This window comes from Aquarana catesbeiana, linkage group LG13, assembly GCF_042186555.1.
Source record: "Aquarana catesbeiana isolate 2022-GZ linkage group LG13, ASM4218655v1, whole genome shotgun sequence".
In the NCBI taxonomy this organism is placed as follows: domain Eukaryota; kingdom Metazoa; phylum Chordata; class Amphibia; order Anura; family Ranidae; genus Aquarana; species Aquarana catesbeiana.
Genome location: NC_133336.1, coordinates 77,934,159 through 77,959,624, shown reverse-complemented (window position 1 = coordinate 77,959,624; position 25,466 = coordinate 77,934,159). Strand labels below are relative to the sequence as shown.

Here is a 25,466-nt window from a genome sequence, read left to right as displayed (position 1 = left end):
AGTTTGCAGAAAATAACATTGTAATTGTTTCGATTTTGCTCACCTGCAAACTTGCTTCAGGTTAGTTTTCCGGAGCACACTGAAATCAGATGGTCAGCACGACAGCCAGGCAACTAGCATTTTTAGAAGGTCAGCCAGCCTCTATATTTCTGTCATGACAGGTTTACCAAAAAAAATCCTATATTTGGCTACTATATAGAAAAAAATGTGTGAGAAGCCGCATAAGAGGATACATCAGAGTGATTTACATAAATATGTATCTAAATCCCAAGCATTTTTGTTTTTTTGATAAAGTGGTGAAGGCTTAGGTTTTTATTAGTTTCTTGTGTTGCCACTGGGGAGCTCACTATAGGTCCTGTTGATTATTGTAGTGGCTTTAGATGTCCTTTAAAGGAAACCAGTACAGAGGAAGTATGGAGACCACCATTGTAGACTTTTAGTCCACTAGCTGTCATGATGACCCACTGGTGGGTTAGAACCCTGACTTCACTCTGACATTTCTGATCTGAATGCTTGTTTTAGGTTAGTGTCTTAGAAAGAAAATTCAGTTGCCAGGTATCAGCCAGGCAATTAGCATTTCCAGAGAGAGGTCACCAGTGGCAGCTCTTATATTTCCCTAAGTACAGGTTTCCAATCATATTTTCTGTGGATTTCAAAAACACTGATAGCTGTTACTATGAACTACAAACTGAAATACCATGTAACTTCAGTTACCTTGTCTGTTGATACATCCTTGTGAGCCCAACAATGAGGAGAGGACTATACTGGAACTATTTTAGGCTACACGTAGACTAGCCTACCCTGATTGCGGCCAAGGGAAAATGCAAAATGCGGCAAAAAGGGAAACCGCGTGTTTACCATGGTTTTGCAATGATCTGCGTTTTCCTGTGACTGGCGTCAACACATTCCTATCCTAAACGTGATTTTTCCGCATTCAGAAGAGGGAGGTTTAAAGTATAAGGCACCAGTGTTTTTTAGCTTGACGCTCAAAGCTCCAAAACGCTGGAGGAGAAAAAATCAACTCATCTCCACTCCAACTCACGTGAAGCCAAATGCCCAAAGCTCATAAACGTTCTGGAGCTTTTTTGTAGCTCAAAAAAGATTTGCGCAATTTCTATTAATTTACTATTAATAATAATAATAATAATAATAATTTATAATACAAAAAGATGCAGCGCTAAAGAAAAAAAAATTTTGGTGAAAAGAAAGTGAAAGGAGAAAACTAAGGCATTGTACTTTTCCATTGTTTTTCCAATAATAATAATAATTTATTTCTTTATTTTCTGTTAGGGTGCTTATTTATTGTTATGTTATTATTATTTTTTTTAAGGAGAGATTTTATTGCTGCCTGTGCTCCCGTTAGTGAGATTCAACCTCTCTAATTATGCTGTTTACCATTATCATTGAAAGTAAAAGTAAATCCCAAGATTTTGGGTTGTCCCCAGAAAAGTAATAGAGGGGAAATGTTCCAATGGGGACACTAATTCTGGTGACCTTTAATTGCAGTAATTCCTTCTCATTTCCTGTTTGGCTATGGCACAGGAACTATAGGGAAAACTTCAAAATCTGACAGGTTAGTACCCTCCCTAGCTCTATCCAAACTGAAAAAAAAATTGCCTATAGTTCTACTTTAACATCACCTAAACGCAGCAGCTCCTAAACTCTGCAAAAAGCCTATGTTTACATGGACACAAAGACTTTTTGTGGAGTTAAGTTTAAGAGCTTTGGGGAAAAAATGCCAAAAGCTCCTAAACTCAAGTTAACTTCAGCCCCAGAAGGATTTACCCCCTTAATGACCAGGCCATTTTTTGCGACAGGACACTGCGTCGCTTTAACTGACAATTGCAACATTATATCCAAACAAAATTGATGTCCTTTTTTCCCACAAATATAGCTTTCTTTTGGTGGTATTTGATTACCTCTGCGGTTTTTATTTTTTGCGCTATAAACAAAAAAAGACCGACAATTTTGAAAAAAAAAAACAATATGTTTTACTTTCTGCTATAATACATATCCAAAAGAAAATATATATAAAAACTAATTCATTTATCAGTTTAGTCCAATCTGTATTCTTCTATATAATTTTGGTAAAATATATATATATATATTGATTGGTTTGCGCAAAAGTTATAGTGTCTACAAAATAGGGGATAGATTTATGGACTTTTTTTTTAATGTTTTTACTGGTAATGGCGGCAATCTGCGATTTTTAGCAGGACTGCGACATTGAGGCGGACAAATCTGACCCCAAGCGTCACTTTTGGGGGATTAGTGACATTATTACAGTGATTGGTGCTAAAAAAAATGCACTGATCAATGTATAAATGGCAGGGGTTAACACTAGGGGCAATCAAGGCGTTAACTGTGTTCCCTGGGTGTGTTCTAACTGTGTGGGGGATGGGCTCACTGGGACAATACAGAGATCGCTGTTCCTGATCACTAGGAACAGCAGATCTCCATGCTGTCCCTGGTCAGAACGGAGATCTGCCTTGTTTACATAGGCAGATCCCCATTCTGCCTCCCTGTACCAAGATCGCCGCTGGCTGGCAGAAATTGAGCATGCCGGACTCGCACACCCACAGTATGTATTGCATCAAGTGATGTACAGGTATGTCGTTTTGCGCAACAGAGCCGACCTGCAGCAGTATATGTACTGTGGCTGGTTGGCAAGTGATTAAAAGAAACCAAATAGACAAATTAATACTCACAAAAGACAGACGTACTTCTGTCTTTTGTGAGTATTCATTTGGCTATTTAATTTCTTTTAATAAACCTTGGGTAATGCACTAGGCATGTGTGTGTTCTTTTACATTGTATAGTTGGATTCCCCTGTCTGAGGAGGGCTGCACCGCTGAAGCATTGTCCCAGAGAAAATTTAGACCCTACATTATATCCCAGTCTAGTGACTGTCCTTTTTGAGTGCTGGAGAAATTGTTTATTCTCCATGAAGTTTTAAATAGAGGTATGGCGCTTCCTTATAAAGTATGTACTTGATAATAATGTGACCGATATGAACTATACCATACACAAACAGTGATAAATAATCATATAAGTGCCCCCATAACTGGTAAAATATATGTGATACGAAACGTGAAGAAGACCCTAATTAGGTACCATATACCTATATGCCCAGGTAATTTCCAAAAAGTACCACTAAGTGTGGCTGCTGATACACTATGCAGCTAATATGATGATTCCAACATATATATATGCAAAAAATATAAAAATTAATATAATATAACAGTGCAATCAAATCCAAAAAATTGTTATGTATCCAATGTGTAATAGCTTATATGGATAGAAAAAATGTTCTGTCACAAGTAATGCATCCCAAACTGCAAATAGCAGAAAATTATATGTATATAAATATGCAAAAAAGTTGTATACCAGTGCAATCAAATCCAAAAAATATGTATCCAAACGATCTACACAATGTGTCTCAACATAATTGAATAAAGAAAAAATAATAAAAAACACAAAAAACTGTCACACGTGATACGTCCCAGATTGCAATTAGCAGATAAAAAAAAAAAAAAAAAAAAAAGTTCCAAGAGCTTGGTGACTGTGGTGCCCTTATAGATGAAAAATCCGTGACTTCTGTGCTCCCCCGTTTCCAAATAGCCTCTTTGTACCACCTCCTTATACCACGTCCAAGTAATCAGCTCCATACTTCCTGGTTTTCCTGAATGTACAGCTATTCAGCACAAGATCACACCAGAACCTTTCCCAGCTACCCAGATCTTGCGAGGAACCTGTGGGACACAGTAGAACTGCCAGGACTACATACTTATGACGAGCATGACTCCCACTTATATCTTGATTTCTTTGGGGAGCCCTGTCTTGGACGTGGTATAAGGAGGTGGTACAAAGAGGCTATTTGGAAACACCTGGGAGAGAGGACATCCTATCTCAGTGACCACGGGATATCGGCCAAAAGGACGGGATTGGGATCCTGAAGTGTCTGTTACCCCTGCAGGGGTAGTGGGAGTCGGTGAGTGGGGAGCCAAAAGGGGGAGCACAGAAGTCACGGATTTTTCATCTATAAGGGCACCACAGTCACCAAGCTCTTGGAACTTTTTTTTTTTTTTTTTTTTTTTTTTTATCTGCTAATTGCAATCTGGGACGTATCACGTGTGACAGTTTTTTGTGTTTTTTATTTTTTATTATTTTTTCTTTATTCAATTATGTTGAGACACATTGTGTAGATCGTTTGGATACATATTTTTTGGATTTGATTGCACTGGTATACAACTTTTTTGCATATTTATATACATATAATTTTCTGCTATTTGCAGTTTGGGATGCATTACTTGTGACAGAACATTTTTTCTATCCATATAAGCTATTACACATTGGGTACATAACAATTTTTTGGATTTGATTGCACTGTTATATTATATTAATTTTTATATTTTTTGCATATATATATGTTGGAATCATCATATTAGCTGCATAGTGTATCAGCAGCCACACTTAGTGGTACTTTTTGGAAATTACCTGGGCATATAGGTATATGGTACCTAATTAGGGTCTTCTTCACGTTTCGTATCACATATATTTTACCAGTTATGGGGGCACTTATATGATTATTTATCACTGTTTGTGTATGGTGTAGTTCATATCGGTCACATTATTATCAAGTACATACTTTATAAGGAAGCGCCATACCTCTATTTAAAACTTCATATATATGTTAGTCCTCTTTGAGGGCTTAACTAAAGGTGGCAGCATACCTTTCTTTCTTTTTTCTTTTTCCTCTTCCCCCTTTTTTCTCTCTTTGGGGTTCTTTACCCCTTACACCTTCTATTACTAACCCCCTTCCCCTCCCCCCTCCCCACCCCCTTGGTCTTTTTCCTCCTCCCTCTTGTTTCCCTATCTTGTCCCCCTCTTTCTGTCCTAAGCGCAGAGGTTCTGTGTTTTTTGTTTATTCTCCATGTCTTCAGTCTATCCCAGTGGTCTGTATTCTGTGGCCTATGGGCCGGATGTGGCCATTTGTTTCCTTTAATCTGGCCCTTGGGGCACCATGCCATCCACAGATACCAATGATGGGGCACCATTCCTCCCACAGACACCAATGATGGAGCACCATTCCTCCCACAGATACCAATAATGGGGCACCATTCCTCCTACAGACACTAATGATGGGGCACCATTCCTCCCATAGCCACAAATGAAGGGACACCATTCCTACCTTGAATACCAACAACGGGGCACCATTCTTTCCACTAATACCAACAATAGGGCACTAGTCTATCCACTAAAACCAATGATGGGACACTATTTGCTCTCTACGATATCACGCTGTTTTCTTATCCCACCGGCCACAGTCTTGCCCCTCTAAAACCCTTTGTTCAGAAAGTAGGACTACGCATTACTTGCATACTTATTGTAATTACACTTTTCTGTGTACTCTTTCATTCCTTACTCACCTATGGTGACAGAGGCAGTTGGCTTCCCCCCCACCAAGAAATTTGATCACAAGACCCAACTGTCTATGCACAACTGACTTTGTGTCACTTAATAATCATAACTGGTACCTTACTCTGTATTAGCCTGCAAGGGAATTCTGTTGCAACCCCTTTAGAGCCCTTTCACACTGGGGCGGTTTGCAGGCGCTATTGCGCTAATAATAGCGCCTGCAAACCGACCTGAAAGTGCCGCTGCTTTGTATCCAGTGTGAAAGCCCCAAGGGCTTTCACACTGGAGCGGTGCGCTGGCAGGACGGGAAAAAGTCCTGCCAGCAGCATCTTCGGAGCAGTGAAGGAGTGTATACCGCTCCTTCACCGCTCCTGCCCAGTGAAATCAATGGGACGGCGCTTTGCGGTGGTTTTTAACCCTTTCTCGGCTGCTAGCGGGGGTAAAACTGCCCCGCTAGCGGGCGAATACCGACAGTAAAACGCCGCTAATAATAGCGGCGTTTTACCGCCGATGCCGCCCCCGCCCCAGTGTGAAAGGGCCCTTAAGGATCAGATCTGTCTTTTTCTCTTCATGTACCCTGTTTGTCTCTTTTCTTGTGTGTGTATTCACATTTAAACACTCGGTAAACTTTCTTTAAAAAAATTTTTGACTATACATACATACATATCAAATTGCGAGACTTGAGTGATCATGACTTAACAAGAACCTCTAACGCAATTAAAATGTAAGAAGATACTGAGAATTACATTTTTCATAGTATTGTATAGACGCTAGGGGTGCTGAAATTAATCGTTGCATCGATGCATTGCAAATCAGGTGTCCCCGATGCGGGATCGATGCATAAGGACTGGAAAATCGATGTTCGGTGACGTCATTACTACTAGCCCCGCCCCTCCCAGAAAAGCGTTCTGAGCGTATTTTTAAAATGACTTTATTTTAATTAATGTTGTGTTACAATGGATGCTGTGCCCCCGCTGTATGTGCTTCTTAAAAAACGATGTCACTTCATACTGAATTTCGCCGTAGTACAATACGATTCCGCTCATGTGACTCCCGGGCCGTCCCGCCCCTCTCCACTCTCCTCTTCCGTCTCCTGAGTCCTGACGCCAGCGGGGAATTCAGTCCCGCCCGCCTCTCTTCTGATACGATAACTATATTCAGCGGGCGGGACTGAGAATTCCCCGCTGACATCAGGACTCAGGAGACACATGAGAGGAGAGCGGAGAGGAGAGCGGCGGGACGAGACGAGACGGGAGTCACATGAGCGGGATCGTACTAGGGCGAAATTCGGTATGAAGTGACATAGTTTTTTAAAAAGCACATACAGCGGGGGCACAGCATCCATATTAATACAACATTTATTAAAAGAAAGTAATTGTGGGGGGGTTAGTGATGGCTGCATTTAATGGGCACAGGTGGCTGCATTTGGGCACAGGTGGCTGCGTTTGAGGGGCACAGTGGCTGCGTTTGACGGGCACAGTGGCTGCGTTTGACGGGCACAGTGGCTGCGTTTGACGGGCACAGGTGGCTGCGTTTGGGCACAAGTGGCTGCGTTTGATGGGCACAAGTGGCTGCATTTGGGCACAGGTGGCTGCGTTTGATGGACACAGGTGGCTGCGTTTGATGGACACAGGTGGCTGCATTTGATGGGCACAGGTGGCTGCATTTGATGGGCACAGGTGGCTGCGTTTTACGGGCACAAGTGGCTGCATTTGACGGACACAAGTGGCTGCGTTTGACGGGCACAGGTGGCTGCGTTTCACGGGCACAGGTGGCTGCGTTTGGGCACAGGTGGCTGCGTTTGACGGGCACAAGTGGCTGCGTTTGACGGGCACAAGTGGCTGCGTTTGACGAGCACAAGTGGCTGCATTTGATGGGCACAGTGGCTGCATTTGATGGGCACAGCGAGGCTGCATTTGATGGGGGAGGTTCAGTATTTTTCAGTTTGCGCCCCCCCAAAAAATTTTGAGCACCAGCTGCCGCTGGTCAGCACAGAGACAGTACAGGGAACTTCACAGGGCTGTTTGTCATCTGTGGATTCTATCCCTTCTGACCTCCAAGCAGCCGTGTGTGTGTGAATCTCTGTACCTTGTAGTGCACCGAATTAGTGCACTTTTTAAGGGAGTGAGGTTATTTTTAATTCAAAGCAGAGTTCCAGTCATTTTTTTGTTTATTAGAAGTCAGCAGCTACAAAAAAAGTGCATCTTCTGACTTTTAATAAATAGACACTCACCTGTCAAACTGCCAAACCCTCCCTTCTCTCCCCTGCCTGTCCACAGCGCTGGCAATACTACTGTGCGCATGTCTCACTGTGCTTTCCTGCATAGCCGGACAATCTTTTGGGAACTGTGATGTCTCCCACAAGATTGCAGGGTGGAAGGGCCACCTAGGCGGCCCAAGTGGAAGTGGGAGCTCCTCGGTAATCGTGATGCATCGTGATGCATCGCGATGCATCGCGGAATCGAATCGAATCGTTGACCAGATAATCGTAATCGAATCGAATCGTGAGACCAGAGAAGATGCGCACCCCTAATAGACGCCATGCAGTTTGTGAGAGGAGGGGAAAGTACTTATGATCTACAAACTGTAATGTGATGCCATGATACAGTAAAAGAAAAAGAAAGTTGTACAGTGGAACCTCGGTTTGCGAGTAACGCGGTTAATGAGCGTTTCGAAAACCGAGCACTGTATTTCTAAAATTCCTAACTCGGTTTCCGAGTGTTGTCTCGCAAACCGAGCAGGATTCAGGCCAAAAGCGGTGTGCAGTACCGCTTTTGGCCTGAGGTGGGGGGCACCAGAGCCGAGCAGACCTGAAAGTCGCCGTTCGGTGCCGTTCGTAAATGCACGGAAATGCCCGAGGACAGTTCGGCTGACCTTGGCAAACCTCGGAAAGGCTTGTGAACGTCCCTCGGGCCTTTTCGGACGTTTCCGAGGCTCTCCGGCGCCCCCCCGCCTCTGGCCGCATGCGGTATTGCATCCCATTGAAGTCAATGCAGAACGAATTATTTTCGTTTCCATTGACTTCAATGGGAAAACTCGCTTTGATATGCGAGTACATTGGATTACGAGCATGCTCCTGGAACAGAATATGCTCATAATCCGAGGTTCCACTGTATTTTTCCCAATGTAGTTCTATGAAATTGTGCTTGGCTCCTCAAGGGGGACAAAGTGAATGTACCGGTAATACTTTTTCCCATCTTCCTAATGCTGTCTAAGGCTAGCTGTGAGGTCGTGCAGGATGTCCCTCTTACCTTCATGGGCATCTGAAAACACAGCTAGCTAGGAGACAGCTGCTTTGACAAACAGCACATTTCTCCATCTCCGAGCACTTGCCTGGACCAGTTTAGCTGACAAGTCCCTTCCCTCTTCATTGCTTGTGTGAGGTAAGTGCTTCAAGAAGGAAAAAATGCCATTTGTCAAAGCAGCCGTCTCCTTGCTAGCGGCGTTGTCAGGTGACCATGGAGGGAAACTGAATTGAGACTTCTTTAAAGTGGAGGATAAGGCTAATAACAATTATTCTTAAAAATGCTGCCTCCCCCTCCTTCTACTTATACAGCAAAGCCTATATAAAACATTTGGTGTAAATACCTTTTTTTAATCTGGTCTTGACTGATTCAGCAGCACCAGCTGTCGAGTGTTATGCCCCGTACACACGGTCGGACTTTGTTCGGACATTCCGACAACAAAATCCTCGGATTTTTTCCGACGGATGTTGGCTCAAACTTGTTTTGCCTACACACGGTCGCACAAAGTTGTCGGAATTTCCGATCGCCAAGAACGCGGTGACGTCAAGCACGTACGACGAGACTAGAAAAGGCCAGTTCAGAACCAAGCGCGGCACCCTTTGGACTCCTTTTCTAATCTCGTGTTAGTAAAAGTTTGGTGAGAGACGATTCGTGCTTTTTCAGACTTGTGGCTTTCAGATCGTTTTCTGCCGTTCAGTTTGTGCTTGTGGGTTTGTATCTGCTCTTCAATGCGTGCAGTCAGTTCGTATTGGAGTTTTCTGTGCGATCTTGTCCGCTCGTTGCTGTTTTTCAGGTCGCTCTTCACAGGCCTTGCTGTTCTTCAGTGCGTTCTGTTACTTCGTTCTGAGCAGCCGACTGTTTTCTAGCCATGTTGCGTATGCGTACTCCTCGTAGAGTTCGTGCTGTGCGGGGGCTTGGTGTTGGGGTCCTGACCTTGACACAAGTCCAGTCCATGAACAGGGTGGGTAGGAGTTCATGGACCAAGAACTGGTTGCTTCAGCGTGACCAGTTCTGTCATATGCCTTTGCTCCGTGAGATCCGTGAGAATAATCCTGATGATTTCAGGAACTTTCTCAGGATGACGGACCCCGTATTTCACCGTTTGTTGGCTTCGCTGACCCCCTATATCAGCAGGCAGGATACCTGCATGAGGCAAGCCATCACTCCGGAGCAGAGGTTGGTCGCTACCTTGCGGTATTTGGCCACAGGGAGAAGCCTGCAGGACTTGAAGTTCTCGACAGGCATCTCCCCCCAGGCTCTGGGGATCATTATCCCAGAGACCTGTTCTGCCATCATCCAGGTCCTACAAAAGGAGTATATTAAGGTAAGATTTTTATCCTTTTATATCACATTTTATTGTATTGAATGTTTGATAATATATTGTATTTCTTTCCTCATTCCCTAATTACCATGATTGTAATATGCTGTGAATGTCCCCTTTGTCCTCATGCATGCTGGATTTTTATGTAATTATTATTTTAGGTCCTTCATACATATTTGCCCTTCAATAACCTCCCCAGCATGGTGTCTCCTGGCCTATATTCACCTCATGTAGTCACTTAACAATGTATTTTATCAGCTCCATAGTAGTGCTTTACCCCAAACACCCCCTAAAATGTTTGGAAATGTTATTTTTGATTTAAATTCAGGCAGAGTGCCAGAGGCTTTTTTTTGTGGTGTCCCCAAATTTTTGGTAACCCTCCCTCCCCCAACTGCTAAGTCAGCTGATCCCAATTCTCTATCCTCAATCATCTATCTGCTGACTTTGCCAAACCCATACACACTATACCCATCTCTTTAGTGCTCAGATTTATGGATGAATTCCCCAAAGCATGTAGTGCAAGGGCCTGCCTGTATACTTTCCAATGGTACTGTTTAAAGTTCTTGTATCCTATTATGATCTTGATAGGTAATAGCAGAATGTCCAAATGTGCTCAAATGTGTACAGTGTGTATTTATATCTTTGTATTATGACACTTCTTACCTGTCCAGTGGGCTGCCAATAGTGTAACTAAGGAGGGGCTGTTCCAAGTAATACCCTGTATTTAGGCATTCATCTCTCAATGAAGTGAAGAGGGTTACCTGTCCAAGAGTTCCCCCCCCTATAATGTTAGAAATGGCCCATTAGAGGGGGGAGGGGGAATATGATAGGTGTACCTTATACTTTGTTGTTGTTAAATTCCCCTTAATAAATGCTATCTGGAGGTTGACCCATAATGTTTGTGTCTAATCTGCTTGCCAGGTTTCTGTGAAAAAATAGTAATGTTTATTGTTTTTTCCTCAACAGTTTCCTTCCACGCCACAGGAATGGCAAACTGTGGCCTCCCACTTTGCCCAGCGGTGGGACTTTCCTAACTGCGGAGGGGCAATTGATGGGAAACACGTCCACATCGTCCCACCACCCAACTCGGGGTCGTACTATTATAATTACAAGGGGTTTAATAGTATAGTGATGTTGGCGGTGGTGTCGGCTAATTACGACTTCTTGTATGTGGACGTGGGGAAGAATGGCCGGATGTCCGATGGTGGAGTGATCGCCCAGACGGAGTTCTACGGGCGTCTCCAGAATGGCAGCTTGGACTTGCCACCTCCAGAGGACAATGTTGAAGGTCTCCCATTTGTGTTTGTTGCTGATGAAGCATTTGCGCTGGGGGACCACCTGATGCGGCCATTCCCGATGAGGACCCTCACCCCGGAACAGAGGGTTTTTAATTACCGGCTGGCCAGAGCCCGAAGAGTGGTGGAGAACACATTTGGAATCCTGGCCAGCCGGTTCCGATTATTTATGACACCCATCCATATGGCGGAGTATAAACTGAACCATATAATACTTGCCTGCTGTGTTCTCCATAATTTTCTACGAAAACATTCAGCCAACTATGCTGGCTCAGTTGGGCCTGAGGCCGGAATCCCAAATACATCAACAATGACGGCACTTGAAAGCGGCCGTCCTGGCTTGCCCTCCCTGAATGCCCGTGATGTCCGGTTACGATACCTGGAGTTCTTTGCGGGTAGGGGGGCTATCAATATGCCAGACAATATGTGACACCTTTTTCAAATAAAAAACAACCAAAAGAAATTCTTGGTGGCCATTTACTGCTTGTGTTTGTTTTAGCTGACCCTGACAGAAATGTGTTGAGTGCAGAAAATGTCGTGATTGGGTAACCTTATAAAAAACAGTGTTGGCTGGTACTTCCTAAATGCAAAAACACATTTCACTACAAGTGCACTTGCAACTGCACTGAACCTGCACTTGTAGTGCAAAGTGTATTTGCCCTTAGGAAATAACCCCCATTTGTGCATAAAACAACAATTATATCACCCCAAAAGTGTTGTAGTGTTGAGACAATAATCCACACATTCTTGAGTAAGGCACTTTTTTATACCTGCACAATCACATGCGCATTTACCAAAGGTTTTTAAAACAAACCAACATGTTTGTTGTATAACAATGTTTGCAGTAGCATTATGAAAAATCAAAATATCCATTTCAGATAAAACAGGCATGGGTAAAACCAACAAGAAAGCCAAAAAACTTGAACTTACAAAGTTCACATTAGGTAAAACCTGGCTATATCAGACATCAGTATTTAGGAACTGGGTTTGATATAGCGTTCAGATGGGGGGAAATCACCCCTGGAAAAGCCAAATTTGGAAGATGCACACCAATTTACAAATGTCCACATGTGCTATCTGCCATCATGGGGGATCAAGGGACGTGTTTGGGGGGAGCAAGCCCTTCCTCAACGCTACTTTATAATTGAGGAAGGGGTTGCCCCCCCAAAATGCGTCCATTGATCTCCCGTGATGGCAGATAGCACATGTTGGCACACTGTGTGCATCCTCCAAATTTGGCTTTTCTAAACATTGAAAAAAGTTTGGTACGATAAAACAGGTGATTTTGTGGGGTTTAAATTCGCTCCAAAACATCAATGATGTTATTATTTTTTTTAATAACATCATTGATTCTTTGCTGTATGTTTTGCAGTTCAACATTACACCCCATGATCTCCCCGATCAGTATCTGGGCACTTTCAGATGTAAAGCGTTCTGGATCCCTCACATCACGATCACCTAAAAAGAGATAAAGAACAAAAAAAAAGGTCTGAAAAATCTGCCAACATCCATCTATTTTACCTGAGCCTGTGGTTGCAGACACTCACCTGTTGTGGTGCCAATCTCCACCACGTCTTCTTCTTCCTCCTGCTCTTCTTCTTGGTTTGGTATTTCACCTTCTTCCAGAGGTGGGGGGGTCTCTGGTCTCCTGGGATGAGGGGTGTCCGAGTCTTTTCTCCCCTATGTAAAACAAAAATGGTATACTTAGCACACAGATATTTGATGGCAGAACTATAGAAATAGGAAACATTGCTTGGAAGTGGGGTACAATTGTCTATTTTAGCCGAGTTCCAAGATGTATATTTTTTATTGCCCTTTGTCAAGCTGCAATACTTTACCTGTTTGGTACAAGCTTCACAGATGGAGACCCCCCTATAGTATACACTGGAGCACCTGTGTGGCCCCCTAATAAAAATGGTGTTCTTGTGTCCCACACTAGTGCTCCAGTGTCCAGATGTGAAAACAGCTGCTCAGTGTCCTCTCCTTACACACAATCTAGTTTGCATTTCATTCTAGTAACAAACCCATCTACACAAACAAATATTTGGCATCCAAGTAGGCCCCCAAAAATGTGTGAAAATGCATATGGCCTAAACAATGGTGTTCTAGAGGCCGAAAGAAAAATGTTTGATACGAACGAATAATGTGCCCATGAACATTAAAGTTGACCTTTGGAAACGTTACAACTAATCAAAGCATATGGAGCAGAACGAACGTAATAAAGACAGAAAGAATAGGAACACAGCACAACTACTTACTTTTTTGCAGCACTCTCCGGATCTTTCGGTACTGCTCTGGGGAAGTCTCAGCCAGGAGGTGGCCGGGCCGAGCCGGCTGGCTGATCTGCAGGTCCCTCCATCCCCCCTGGAAAGAGAAAGTGGCAGTAGGAGGAGTGCCCTAGAGGAGGCGGCTATCAGATTTTTTTGTAGGGCTACAGAGGTCCTGGGAGCACCACACACCAGGCAGGAGAACTTTGCTGCATTCATAGCATATAAAATGCAGAGGATGGAGGAGGGCCAAAAAGCCATGTGTGAGGCCCTCATATCAGAGGCTCTGGCGAAAGGTATGAGGGGCCAAATTACACCTCAAACACACCTTCGCGATGGTCCTCCTCCTGCAGGTCCTACTCCTCCTCCAGGTCCTACTCCTCCTCCTGCCACATCTCCAACTGCACAGCCACAGCCCGGAAGGAAGTGTGAAAGGAAGACCAGACAGTGAGGACCCTGGATCCAGTCTGGTCGGCCAAAAGATGCAGCCTCTTGTGGTACCACAGCCTGGGGACACAGATGTCATCTGCTGCTATCCGGATCTCTGTGAATCCCGGACCAGACTGCCCTCCCTTACATATGGACTCCTCAGGCCACCAATTTTGAGGTTTAAGAATTGATGTCTGCCGTGGGGGTCCCAGGCTTCACTAATTTCTCCTGTTGATCCAGTGTTGCCTTCCTCTTTGTTTGTTTCTGATCCCTTAATAAAGGATTTTTGTTTTGAATTATACTCTCCTATGTGTTTTACTTCAAAAATGATGGTTTGTTTGTGAGGATTCAGGTACATTTCTAATATACAATGTGAAATGAACAAGGGACACCAACAACAAAAAATCTCATGGAGATTAAATAATAAAAGATATCAATGGTGTTGGGGTAACTTGCCACACAAAACACACACAAAAATATTCTGGAGTAAAAATAAAAATAACAATGAACAAAGATCAGCCTTGGAAAAAATCCAAACATTAAAGAAAAAAAAAGGCTTAAAAACAAAAAAAAAAAAAACATAAAAAATCTAAAACTGTCAGATGTGACAACTAATAACAATATATTGAGGGAATCCCACTAAAAAAACACAAATAAAACTTTGTGAGAAGTGTGTGTGAATATGAGCAGCAAAACTACTTAATTCTTGTCACATTATAAAGAAGAAGAGAGTGCGCTGTATTAAACCATTTTTTACATTGCAGCGTGACGAAAGTGCTGTATCCATTGCGAACGCTAAGTTTACCAGAACGAGCTGTCCCGTGTCGGAATTTCTTCTGAGCATGCGTGGCACTTTGTGCGTCGGAACAGGCCACACACGGTCGGAATTGACGCGATCGGATTTTGTTGTCGGAAAATTTTATCTCCTGCTGTCCAACTTTGTGTGTCAGAAAATCCGATGGAAAATGTCCGATGGCGCCCACACACGGTCGGAATTTCCGACAACACGCTCCGATCGGACAATGTCCATCGGAAAATCCGACCGTGTGTACGGGGCATTAGAGATCAGCTACTTCAGGGGAAAGCAAGGAGAGCTAAAAATGGATGGGCAAAGAGAGCCTATGGGTGTGAGAATTCAAAGATGTTGTCAAGCACTCCTTTAGGCTCTATTCACACCAATGCATTTTTTTGGTGCATTTTGCAGAATTGCAGGGAATGTTTTTAACATGGGTTTCTATGGAACATGTTCACATCAATGCATTTTTGTGCCTCTGCGTTTTTGGAAATAGCTATTGCCTCTACCTCTGCATAGCATGGACTAACTGTTTTAGATTTTAAATCACACAATAAAGGTGTTGTATCCGTGTGTGGCCGTCCAGGATTTTTTCTTGCTCTTTGATCCATTGCAGAGCCTGCACCTGTTTGCCTCATAGGCCGTGTGTTTCACTGAAATTCTTGTCCAGAGCGGCATTCCTCTTCTTTCGTATAAACCACCGGCCAGGGTTGTCGGGAAGAGGCCCTTGTCCCCATAAACATAGGGGCCATGTGCTTTGGGGTGGGGGGGCGCAGAGCCCCCCTGCCCCAAAGCTCCCACCCCCCCATGTTGAGGGCATGTGGTCTGGTATGGGTGGGGGGGGCGCTCGCTCGCCCCCCCCTTTCCTGACCTGCCGGGCTGCATGCTCAGATAAGGGTCTGGTAAAGATTTTGGGGGGAACCCCACGCCATTTTTTTTTGGCGTGGGGGGGTCCCCTCTGAATCCATACTAGACCCAAGGGCCTGGTATGGACCTGGGGGGGACCCCATGCTGTTTTGTTTCACATTTTTTTTAGCCAGCAATCCTTTCTTTTTACATTCAGGGGAATCCCATTGACAGCTGATGATTCATTGGTTGTTAAGGACACGGCGGCCGGCTTCCCGACCCTCTCCTTAGCAACCAGCTATATACAATAAAAAAAAAACACAGATCGTGGGGAAACGTCTATCTATCTATCTATCTATCTATCTATCTATCTATCTATCTATCTATCTATCTATCTATCTATCTATCTATCTATCTATATATCTATCTAGTAGGGTTATACTCGATACCAAGTATTCTCACGAGTACACGACTTCACCGATACTGAATTGCGGTGCGATTTGCATCTATACAAAATGAATAGGCGCAAATCACACTGCAAAGAATTGCATACGATTTGAACTGGATTGCAGTGCAATTCCTGTCTGATTCACATGCAATTTTCGCCATCGCTCCTGTGTGTGTGAACCCAGTAAAGAAAGCGAAGCGCCATGTAGCGCAGCAATAGTCAGTTTATTATAATGTTCTAAAAACTCACGAAGTAAATATCTAGTCAAACCGATATTTGCAGTGTCCCCGTCCTGCCGATGATAGCAAACCACGGCCGCTGGAAGTGCTCACAGGGCTGGAGGAGATATCTGGCGGTCTGCCCCCAAGCTGACATCACTTCCGCCTGATACCCACAGGAGCCCCGGAATGTCTCCAATGCTTGAGGTATCTTGGATGGCTATAGTGCTAGAGGTGTCAGGGATGTAGAGAGGCCACAGTGTAGGGGGTATCAGGGATGTAGTGGGGTCACAATACAAGGGTTATCTTATGGTATATGGTAACAGTGCTGGGGGGAATATCTAGGGTGCAGAGGGGTCAGAGTGCTGGGGGGATATCTGGGATGTAAAGGGGTCAGAGTGCTGGGGGGATATCTGGGATGTAGAGGGGTCAGAATGTTGGGGGGATATCTGGGGTGTAGAGGGGTCAGAGTGCTGGGGGGATATCTGGGGTGTAGAGGGGTCAGAGTACTGGGGGGATATCTAGGGTGTAGAGGGGTCAGAGTGCCGGGGGGATATCTGGGGTGTAGAGGGGTCAGAGTACTGGGGGGATATCTGGGGTGTAGAGGGGTCAGAGTGCTGGGGAGGCATCAATCTAGCAGATATAGTATATGCACAGGAAAGCTTTGTTACTTTATGTATGTAGTATGTTCCCACTGATTCTTTGCTGTACAGAATGATTGTTCATGTAGTTAATGCGGAGATCCACCCAAAAGGGGAAGCTCCGCTTGTCTGCCTCCTACCTACTTGATGTCTGTTTAACTCCGCTGCCTCCATTGTAGGGGCCCCAGAGCATTACTTTGCCCAGGGACCCATAATGCTATTAAGACGGCCCTGACTGGGTCACACAAATCACACCACAAAGTATCGGTTTCGATATTGGGAGCATTTTTACGAGTACGTGTGAAAATACTTGTATATCTATGCATCCTTACTGGATAGATGGATAGATCAGCAAAGTATCGGTACTCGGTATCGGTATGTACTTGACGAAAGTATTGGTACTCGCTGATAATAAAAACGGTAACTGTGCATCGCTACTATCCAGTATACCTGTAATCTTAAACTGAAGGCTAAAAACCTATTCTTTTCTATACTAGCAAAGCATAAAACACTTACCTGGTCTTGATGCCAATACTATTCTCTTAACCTTCATATTTTACGGCAAAAGTTGAAATCCTGTAGGAGCTATCTGAAGTAATAAAGTACAAACATGTTCAAGCAGTTATTACATTTGTAATAATAGAGGAAGAATCAGATTCTTAATAATTCTATGGTGACTACAGAATGGAGGATTCTCAGCCCAATGAGCTAAGAAATATACCCAGTAATACTTGGCATCAGAAATATGCCAGCAACATCATTCTCAGATGTCACTTTCTCTAGATCCCTTGTGCTAACTTGTGGCCCTTTGGTATATGAAGTGCAGGGTAAAAGCATTGATCTCTATGAGCCTCATGTAACATGTTCCCATGTTGTAAAAAATAATAAATAATAATATTGTGAAGAATAATTAAAAAATAAAATTTAAAAAAAATAAAAGTAAAAAACTACTGACACCATACACTTTCCTACTGACACCACCCTTTGCCCTACTGAGTACTGACAAAGTTCACTGCCTTACTGACACAGTCCACTGCTCTACTTACTGACACCGTCCACCATCCCACGGACACCAACCTCTGCCCTACTGACACCGTCCACTGCCCTTCTGAAACCTTCAATGTACATGTTTGTTTACAGTTATTTATAAGAGTGTTTGTGTGTGTGTAAATATATATATATATATATACATGGCACTCGGAAAGTATTCACAGCGCTTCACTTTTTTCACATTATGTTATGTACAGCCTTATTCCAAAATGGATTAAATTAATTTTTTCCGCAAAATTGTACAAGCAATACACATAATGACAACGTCAAAGAATTTTGTTTGAAATCTTTGCAAATTTATTAAAAATAAAAAATGAACAAAATCACATGTACATAAGTATTCACAGCCTTTGCTCAATACTTTGTTGAAGCACCTTTGGCACCAATTACAGCCTCGAGTCTTTTTGAGTATGATGCTACAAGCCTGGCACACCTATATTTGGGCAGTTTCTCCCATTCTTCTTTGCAGGACCTCTCAAGCTCCATCAGGTTGGTGCGCAGCCATTTTCAGATCTCTTCAGAGATGTTTAATCGGGTTCAAGTCTGGGCTCTGGCTGGGCCACTCATGGACATTCACAGAGTTTTCCTGTAGCCACTCCTTTGTTATCTTGGCTGTGTGCTTAGGGTCGTTGCCCTGTTGGAAGATGAACCTTTGCCCCAGCCTGAGGTCTAGAGCGCTCTGGAACAGGTTTTCATCAAGGATGTCTCTGTACATTGCTGCATTAAGCTTTCCCTCTATCCTGACTAGTCTCCCATTGTCAGAAACCATGAATCAGACCGAGAAAGAAGTACAGTTAATCACACTTGTTTAATAATAATAAAAAGGTAAACAGAGTAAGCATAGTCAATACATAGCCAGAGTTCAGTAACCAGATCGGGTAGTCAGCCAATGCCAATGTCAGAGAGCCAGAGATCAACGTAGTAGTACAGCAAGCAGGATCAGGAGCCAGAAGGGACATCAGCCGAGCAAGTCTTCAACAGGAACGCAGGAGAAAGTCTTTGAGACGTGACCAAAGGCGAAGGCAGAGATGAAGTGAGCAGGATGGCTTTAAGTAGCCAGGACTGACGAGCAGATTCACTGTGGAGAGAAAGGAGCTGGCAATTAGCCGACAGCTGAGCGGCCAGCTCAGAGAAGGAAGGGCTGAGCCCGGCCCTGACAGTACTCCCTCCTCAATGACCCCTCCCCCTCAGAGGACCACCGGGCTTGAGGGGAAAACGTCTATGGAAATTACGGAGGAGGACAGGGGCATGTACGTCCGAGGATGAAACCCAAGAGCGTTCCTCCGAACCGTACCCCTTCTAATGCACCAGGTACTGTATGCGCCCACGGAACCTACGGGAGTCAACAATGGATTGTACTTCATACTCCTCATGGTTCTCAACCTGTATAGGGTGAGGACCTGGCACTGAGGTGGTAAAGTGGTTGCAGACCAAAGGTTTCATTAAGGAGACATTAAACACATTAGAGATGTGCATACTAGGAGGAAGGTCCAATGCATAAGCCACTGGGTTAATCCTGCGAACTTCAAAGAAAGAACACGAAGTTGGAGGTTGCGAGACGACAGCCAGACTCTGTCCCCGACCTGGTAGGAAGGCGCAGGCAGGCATCTGCGGTCAGCATGGAGTCTGTACCTATCGTTAGCATGTCGCAAAGCTGGACTTGTGCCCAAGTGGGACGAAGGCCACAGAGATGCTCCTCTAACGCAGGAATACTCTGCGGAACAAAACGAGGCAGGCAACACGGAAGGTTGGAAACCATAGTTCGCCATAAACAGGGACAAACAGGAAGCTGAATTCAATGCAGTATTGTGAGCAAACTCCGCCCACGGTAAGAGGTCGGACCAGTTGTTATGATGGTCAGAATTATAGCAACATAGCAATTGCTCCAAGGACTGATTGGCTCATTCTGTGGCCCCATTAGACTGCGGGTGATACGCAGAGGAGAATGCAAGCTGAATACCCAACTGTGCACAAAAGGCTCGCCAGAACCGGGACACAAACTGACTACCCCTGTCTGAGACAATCACATTGGGTAGCCCATGTAAGCGGAAGATCTCCCGAGCAAAAATAGAAGCCAGTTCCTTAGAAGTAGGCAACTTCTTGAGTGGAATACAATGCGACATTTTCAAGAACCGGTCAACCACCATAAGGATAACTGTGTTGCCCTGGGAGTTGGGTAACTCCACAATGACATCCATAGACAGGTGGGTCCAGGACTTCTCTTCATTGGGTATGGGTTGTAGGAGGCCCACTGGAATGTGTCTTGGAGTCTTTGTCAGAGGAGTTCTCTGAATAGACTGGCTATTGGGCGCTCCAGTGTGCGCCGCTTCGCGCCGGTCCACGCCGCTGTGCGGGCGCGCATGGCGCTTGGTGCCAGCCGCCCTATTTAGTCTGCTGGAATCTTCTGCTCAGTGCTGTCCGATCTGCAGCTCCCAGTTCCTGACTTCCTGTTTCCTGTTTGCTTCCTGTTTGCTTCCTGTTTGCCTGTTTGATTGCTTAAGTGACCCCGGCTTGCCTTTGGACTTCTCTTGTTATCCGCCTGCACCTGACCACGGCTTTTCTTGACTACGACTCTGCCTACTCCTTTGTACCACGCTGCCCGCCTGCTGCTAACCCTGCCTGTGACCTGGACTTTGAGCCTGCCTGTTCCTCTGTACCTCGCTTACCGTTTGTTGCCAACTCTTCCTGTGACCGGACCAGCCCACTTTGCTCCTGCTCTGCACCAGCTGCCTAGACCCTTACTTTCTAGGACTTCCAGACCATACGCATCAGGATCCTGGGCCTTACCTCCGCAAGTCACCTGCCAGGCTCTCTTACCACTCTGCGCTCCTGTGCCTTCTGTTTACACTACCAGGGGCCCGGAACCAGATACGTACGGGAGGCCTCCCCTGCTATACCGGGTTCGTCAGTCAGGTACGTGTAAGTCTGACAGTCTTACTCTGAGCACACACGGAACAGGCATCTACGAAGGCAGTTACATCAGCACGTAGACTAGGACACCAGAATTGTTGGGAAATGGCCCAAAAGAGTTGATTCTTCCCAGTGTGGCCAGCAGCCTTGGGAGAATGGTAAGTCTGGAGCACAGCAGTACGGAGACTCTCGGGAACAAAGCAGCAGTCACAAGGTTTCTCAGGAGGAGCATCGACCTGAGCAGCAAGAATTTTGTCACTCAAAGGAGAAGTAAGACTGGTGCAAACCGTAGCCAGAATACAATCAGGAGGAATCACAGGGACTGGATCCGACGCCATCTTGGAAGTGGAGGAAAATTGTCGTGACAAGGCGTCAGCCCTTACATTCTTAGTACCGGGTAAGAATGAGACAATGTAATTAAATCTCGACAAGAAAAGAGCCCATTGCGCCCTTCTGGGAGAGAGGTGCTTAGCCTCAGACAAGAATGTGAGATTCCTATGGTCAGTAAGAATGAGAACTGGTACAGTGGTACCTTCAAGGAGATGTCTCCATTCTTTCAGGGCTAAAATGATCGCCAAGAGCTCTCTGTCACCAATCTCGTAATTGCACTCTGCCGGTGACAATTTCTTGGAAAAGTAGCCACGCGGATGCATAGCGCACTCAAGAGTTAGGACGTTGAGACAGAAGGGCACCAACTCCAGTCTCAGAAGCATCCACTTCTAGAATAAAAGGGTGTGCCAGCACAGGAGCGGAAAGCCTTGAGACTCTCAAAGGCCTTAATGGACTCCGGAGACCAACTCTGTGGGTTGCTGTCTTTCCTGGTCATATCAGTCAGGGGCTTAACCAGAGACGAGAAGTTACGAATAAACTTCCGATAATAGTTGGCAAAGCCAAGAAAACGCTGCAGAGGACGTAAACCCATGGGTCAGGGCCACTGTAGGACCACTGAAAGTTTCTCTGGGTCCATCGAAAAACCAGCAGTGGAAATGACATAGCCCAGGAATTTAACCTGTTCACAATGGAATTTGCACTTTTCCAATTTACAGTAGAGATTGTTCTCTTAGTTCTCTGAAGCACACGACAGACATCTGTGTGGTGGCTCTACAGGGACTTGGAAAATATGAGTATATCGTCGAGATAAACCACCACACATAACTGCAACAAATCTCTGAGGACATCGTTAATGAATTCCTGGAAAACTGCCGGAGCGTTACAAAGGCCAAAAGGCATTATGAGATACTTATAATGACCTGATCTGGTATAAAACGCAGTTTTCCACTCGTCGCCCTCCTTAAACCTGACGAGATTGTATGCCCTTCTCAAATCAAGCTTCGTGAAAACCGTTGCTCCCTTGAGGCAGTCAAATAACTCTGTAATCAACGGAATGGGATAGGCATTCTTAATCGTGAAACGATTGAGACCCCTATAATCGATACAAGGTCTCAGCTCACCACTCTTCTTCTTCACAAAAAAGAAACCAGCACCAGCAGGAGACGAGGATTTGCAGATGAAACCTCGAGAAAGTGCGTCTGCAACATACTCCTCCATGGCCTTATCCTCCAAGACCGACAAAGGGTAAACCCGGCCATGAGGGGGTATGGCACAAGGTTGAAGGTCGATTGCGCAATCATACGACCGGTGTGGAGGCAAAGTACCGGCTTGACCTTTGTCAAAGACATCGCTAAAATCGCGGTACTCCTCTGGCAGGGAGGAGAGTGAAGAGGTGCACAGGACCTTGGCTACCTTCTGGAAGCATTTCTTACTACACTGTGGCGACCAGGACAGAACTTCAGCAAAAGAAGGGTTGTGCCTCTGTAACCAAGGATAACCAATAACCAGCAGAAACTTAGGTGAGGAAATAACTTGGAATTGGATTATCCCATGGTGAAGGGCCCCTACGGCCATGGACAACGGAACAGTCTCATGAGTCACATGGGCAGGCTGTAGAGGTCTCCCGCCAAGAGCCTCAATGGCAAGTGGAGTGTCACACAGCTGCAGCGGAACCGAGTGCTTCGATACAAAGGCAGCATCAATGAACAGGCCTGCAGCCCCAGAGTCGATTAGAGCCTGTATCTCGACGGATGACTCAGCCCAAGACAGGGTAACCGAAACCAGGGGCTTATCTTTCTGGGAAACTGGAGACAAAACAACGCTACCTAAGGTCTGTCCGTGACAGAACCTCAAGGTTCGGGCGTTCCCTAGACGGGTAGGACAAGACTTCAAAAAGTGACCAGCCTGGCCACAATAAAGTCACAATCTCTCCCTCCTCTTAAGGGCTCTCTCATCCGCAGAGAGACGCGTGAAGCCCAAGTGCATGGGTTCATCTTCACAGACCGACTCGGTACCAGGAGGCATGGGAGGTGAGGGAGGCAAGGGTGGGATTGCAAAGCTCGGAGACAAATGTACAAGAGGCTTGCGCCAGCGCTCCTTAAAAGAGAGTCTTTCTCTGAGTCTGGAGTTAATGAGGATGGCAAATGTGATCAACCTCTCAAGCTCAGTGGGTAAATCTTGGGCTGCTATCTCATCCTTGATGTTATCCGAGAGACCATGAGAGAAGGCAGCCACGAGGGCCTCATTGTTCCAAGCAACCTCTGCTGCCAGAGTACGGAATTTAATGGCGTAATCGGCAACAGTTCTCATACTCTGTTTGATGGACATGAGGCTCTTGGCAGCAGAAGCGGAGCGTGCGGGAACGTCAAATACCCTTTTGAAGAAAGCCACAAATTCTGGGTAACTCAGGACCACAGGTTTTTGCATCTCCCATAGAGGGTTAGCCCAGGCCAAGGCTCTCTCAGAAAGCAAAGATATCACAAAACCTACTTTGCTTCTGTCCGTGGGAAACACCTGGGGCAGCATCTCAAAGTATATCTCAACCTGGTTGAGAAACCCTCTGCATTGAACTGGATCACCCCCAAATTGCTGGGGAAGCGGAGTGGAACCAAAGATGCCTCTTATAGAGGTAATACTCGAGGCGGGTGCCTGCACAGAGACTGGAGAAGCAGCAGGGATAGCCTGCAACACAGGTTGTACCGGAGCAGCCATAGTGGAAGATTCCAGGTGAGCCGTGTGACTCAGGAGCATTTGTAATGCCAAGGCAAACTGATCCATGCATTGATCCTGGTCATCCAATCTGGAAAAAATATTACCAACAAGTAGACGGACTGCATCTTCTGAATTCATGGCCTTCGCCTACTGACAGAAACCATGAATCAGACCGAGACAGAAGTACAGTTAATCACACTTGTTTAATAATAATAAAAAGGTAAACAGAGTAAGCGTAGTCAATACATAGCCAGAGTTCAGTAACCAGATCGGGTAGTCAGCCAATGCCAATGTCAGAGAGCCAGAGATCAATGTAGTAGTACAGCAAGCAGGATCAGGAGCCAGGAGGGACGTCAGCCGAGCAAGTCTTCAAAGGGGACGCAGGAGAAAGTTTTTGAGATGTGACCAAAGGCGATGGCAGAGATGAAGTGAGCTGGACGGCTTTAAGTAGCCAGGACTGACGAGCAGATCATGAACAGCTGAGTCACTGTGGAGAGAAAGGAGCTGAGTGGCCAGCTCAGAGAAGGAAGGGCTGAGCCCAGCCCTGACACCCATATCCTACCACTGAAAAACATCCCCACAACATGATGCTGCCACCACCATGCTTTACTGTAGGGATGGTATTGGCCAGGTGATGAGCGGTGCCTGGTTTCCTCCAGACATGACACTTGCCTTTCAGGCCAAAGAGTTCAATCTTTGTTTCATCAGACCAGAGAATTTTGTTTCGTATTGTCTGAGAGTCCTTCAGGTGCCTTTTGGCAAACTCCAGGTGGGCTGTCATGTGCATTTTACTGAGGAGTGGCTTCCATCTGCCCACTCTACCATACAGGCCTGAATGGGGGAGTGCTGCAGAGATGGTTGTTCTTCTGGAGGGTTCTCCTCTCTCCACAGAGAAACGCTGGAGCTCTGTCAGAGTGATCATCGGATTCTTGGTCACCTCCCTGACTAAGGCCTTGCTCCCCTGATCGCACAGTTTGGCCGGGCAGCCCGTTTTAGGAAGAGTCCAGGTGGTTCCAAACTTCATCCATCTTCAATGCTGCAGAAATGTTTCAGTATCCTTCCCCAGTATCCTTGCCTCAATAAAATCCTGTCTTGGAGGTCTGTCTTGACGCGCTTTGAATACTTTCAGGGTGCACTGTATGTATGTATATATATATATATATATATATATATATATATATATATATATATATATATGTATATACACACACACATACAGTAATGTGTTTGAGTGTTTGAGTTTTGGGATGCACACCCTAATGCAATAGTCTGTGCACACCTATGTACAATAAGTTGACAACCACTGCTTTAGGTGCATTGGTGTCTCCTTTGCCCCGTGGAACCTGGCATAGAATACCTATAATGGTGGCATTTCTTGATCTGAGAGCAGTACGTAGGTAGGAATGTGTTAGGTTTCTTATGATTTTTCCTGACAACTAGTTATTCAATTGCAATATATTTGCTGCTTTATTTCTTAATGCCTTATGGAATAACATTGAAAATTGTTTGTTCCCTTATTTCCCAGTGTTTAGTGGGTTCATTG

At 45.1% G+C, this 25,466-nt stretch overlaps 1 protein-coding gene across 2 annotated transcripts in view; it reads right to left on the bottom strand.

Moving 5' to 3' along the window:
- LOC141117664 (prostaglandin reductase 2-like) overlaps positions 1 to 25,466 on the bottom strand; it is a 57,845-nt gene that overhangs the window by 32,093 nt on the left and 286 nt on the right. For both annotated transcript variants that reach the window (XM_073610629.1, XM_073610630.1), the window contains exon 2: positions 17,438 to 17,510. In XM_073610629.1, coding sequence (XP_073466730.1) covers positions 17,438 to 17,474 — 37 coding nt within the window. In that variant the 5' untranslated portion in view covers positions 17,475 to 17,510. The remainder of the gene's footprint in view (positions 1 to 17,437; positions 17,511 to 25,466) is intronic.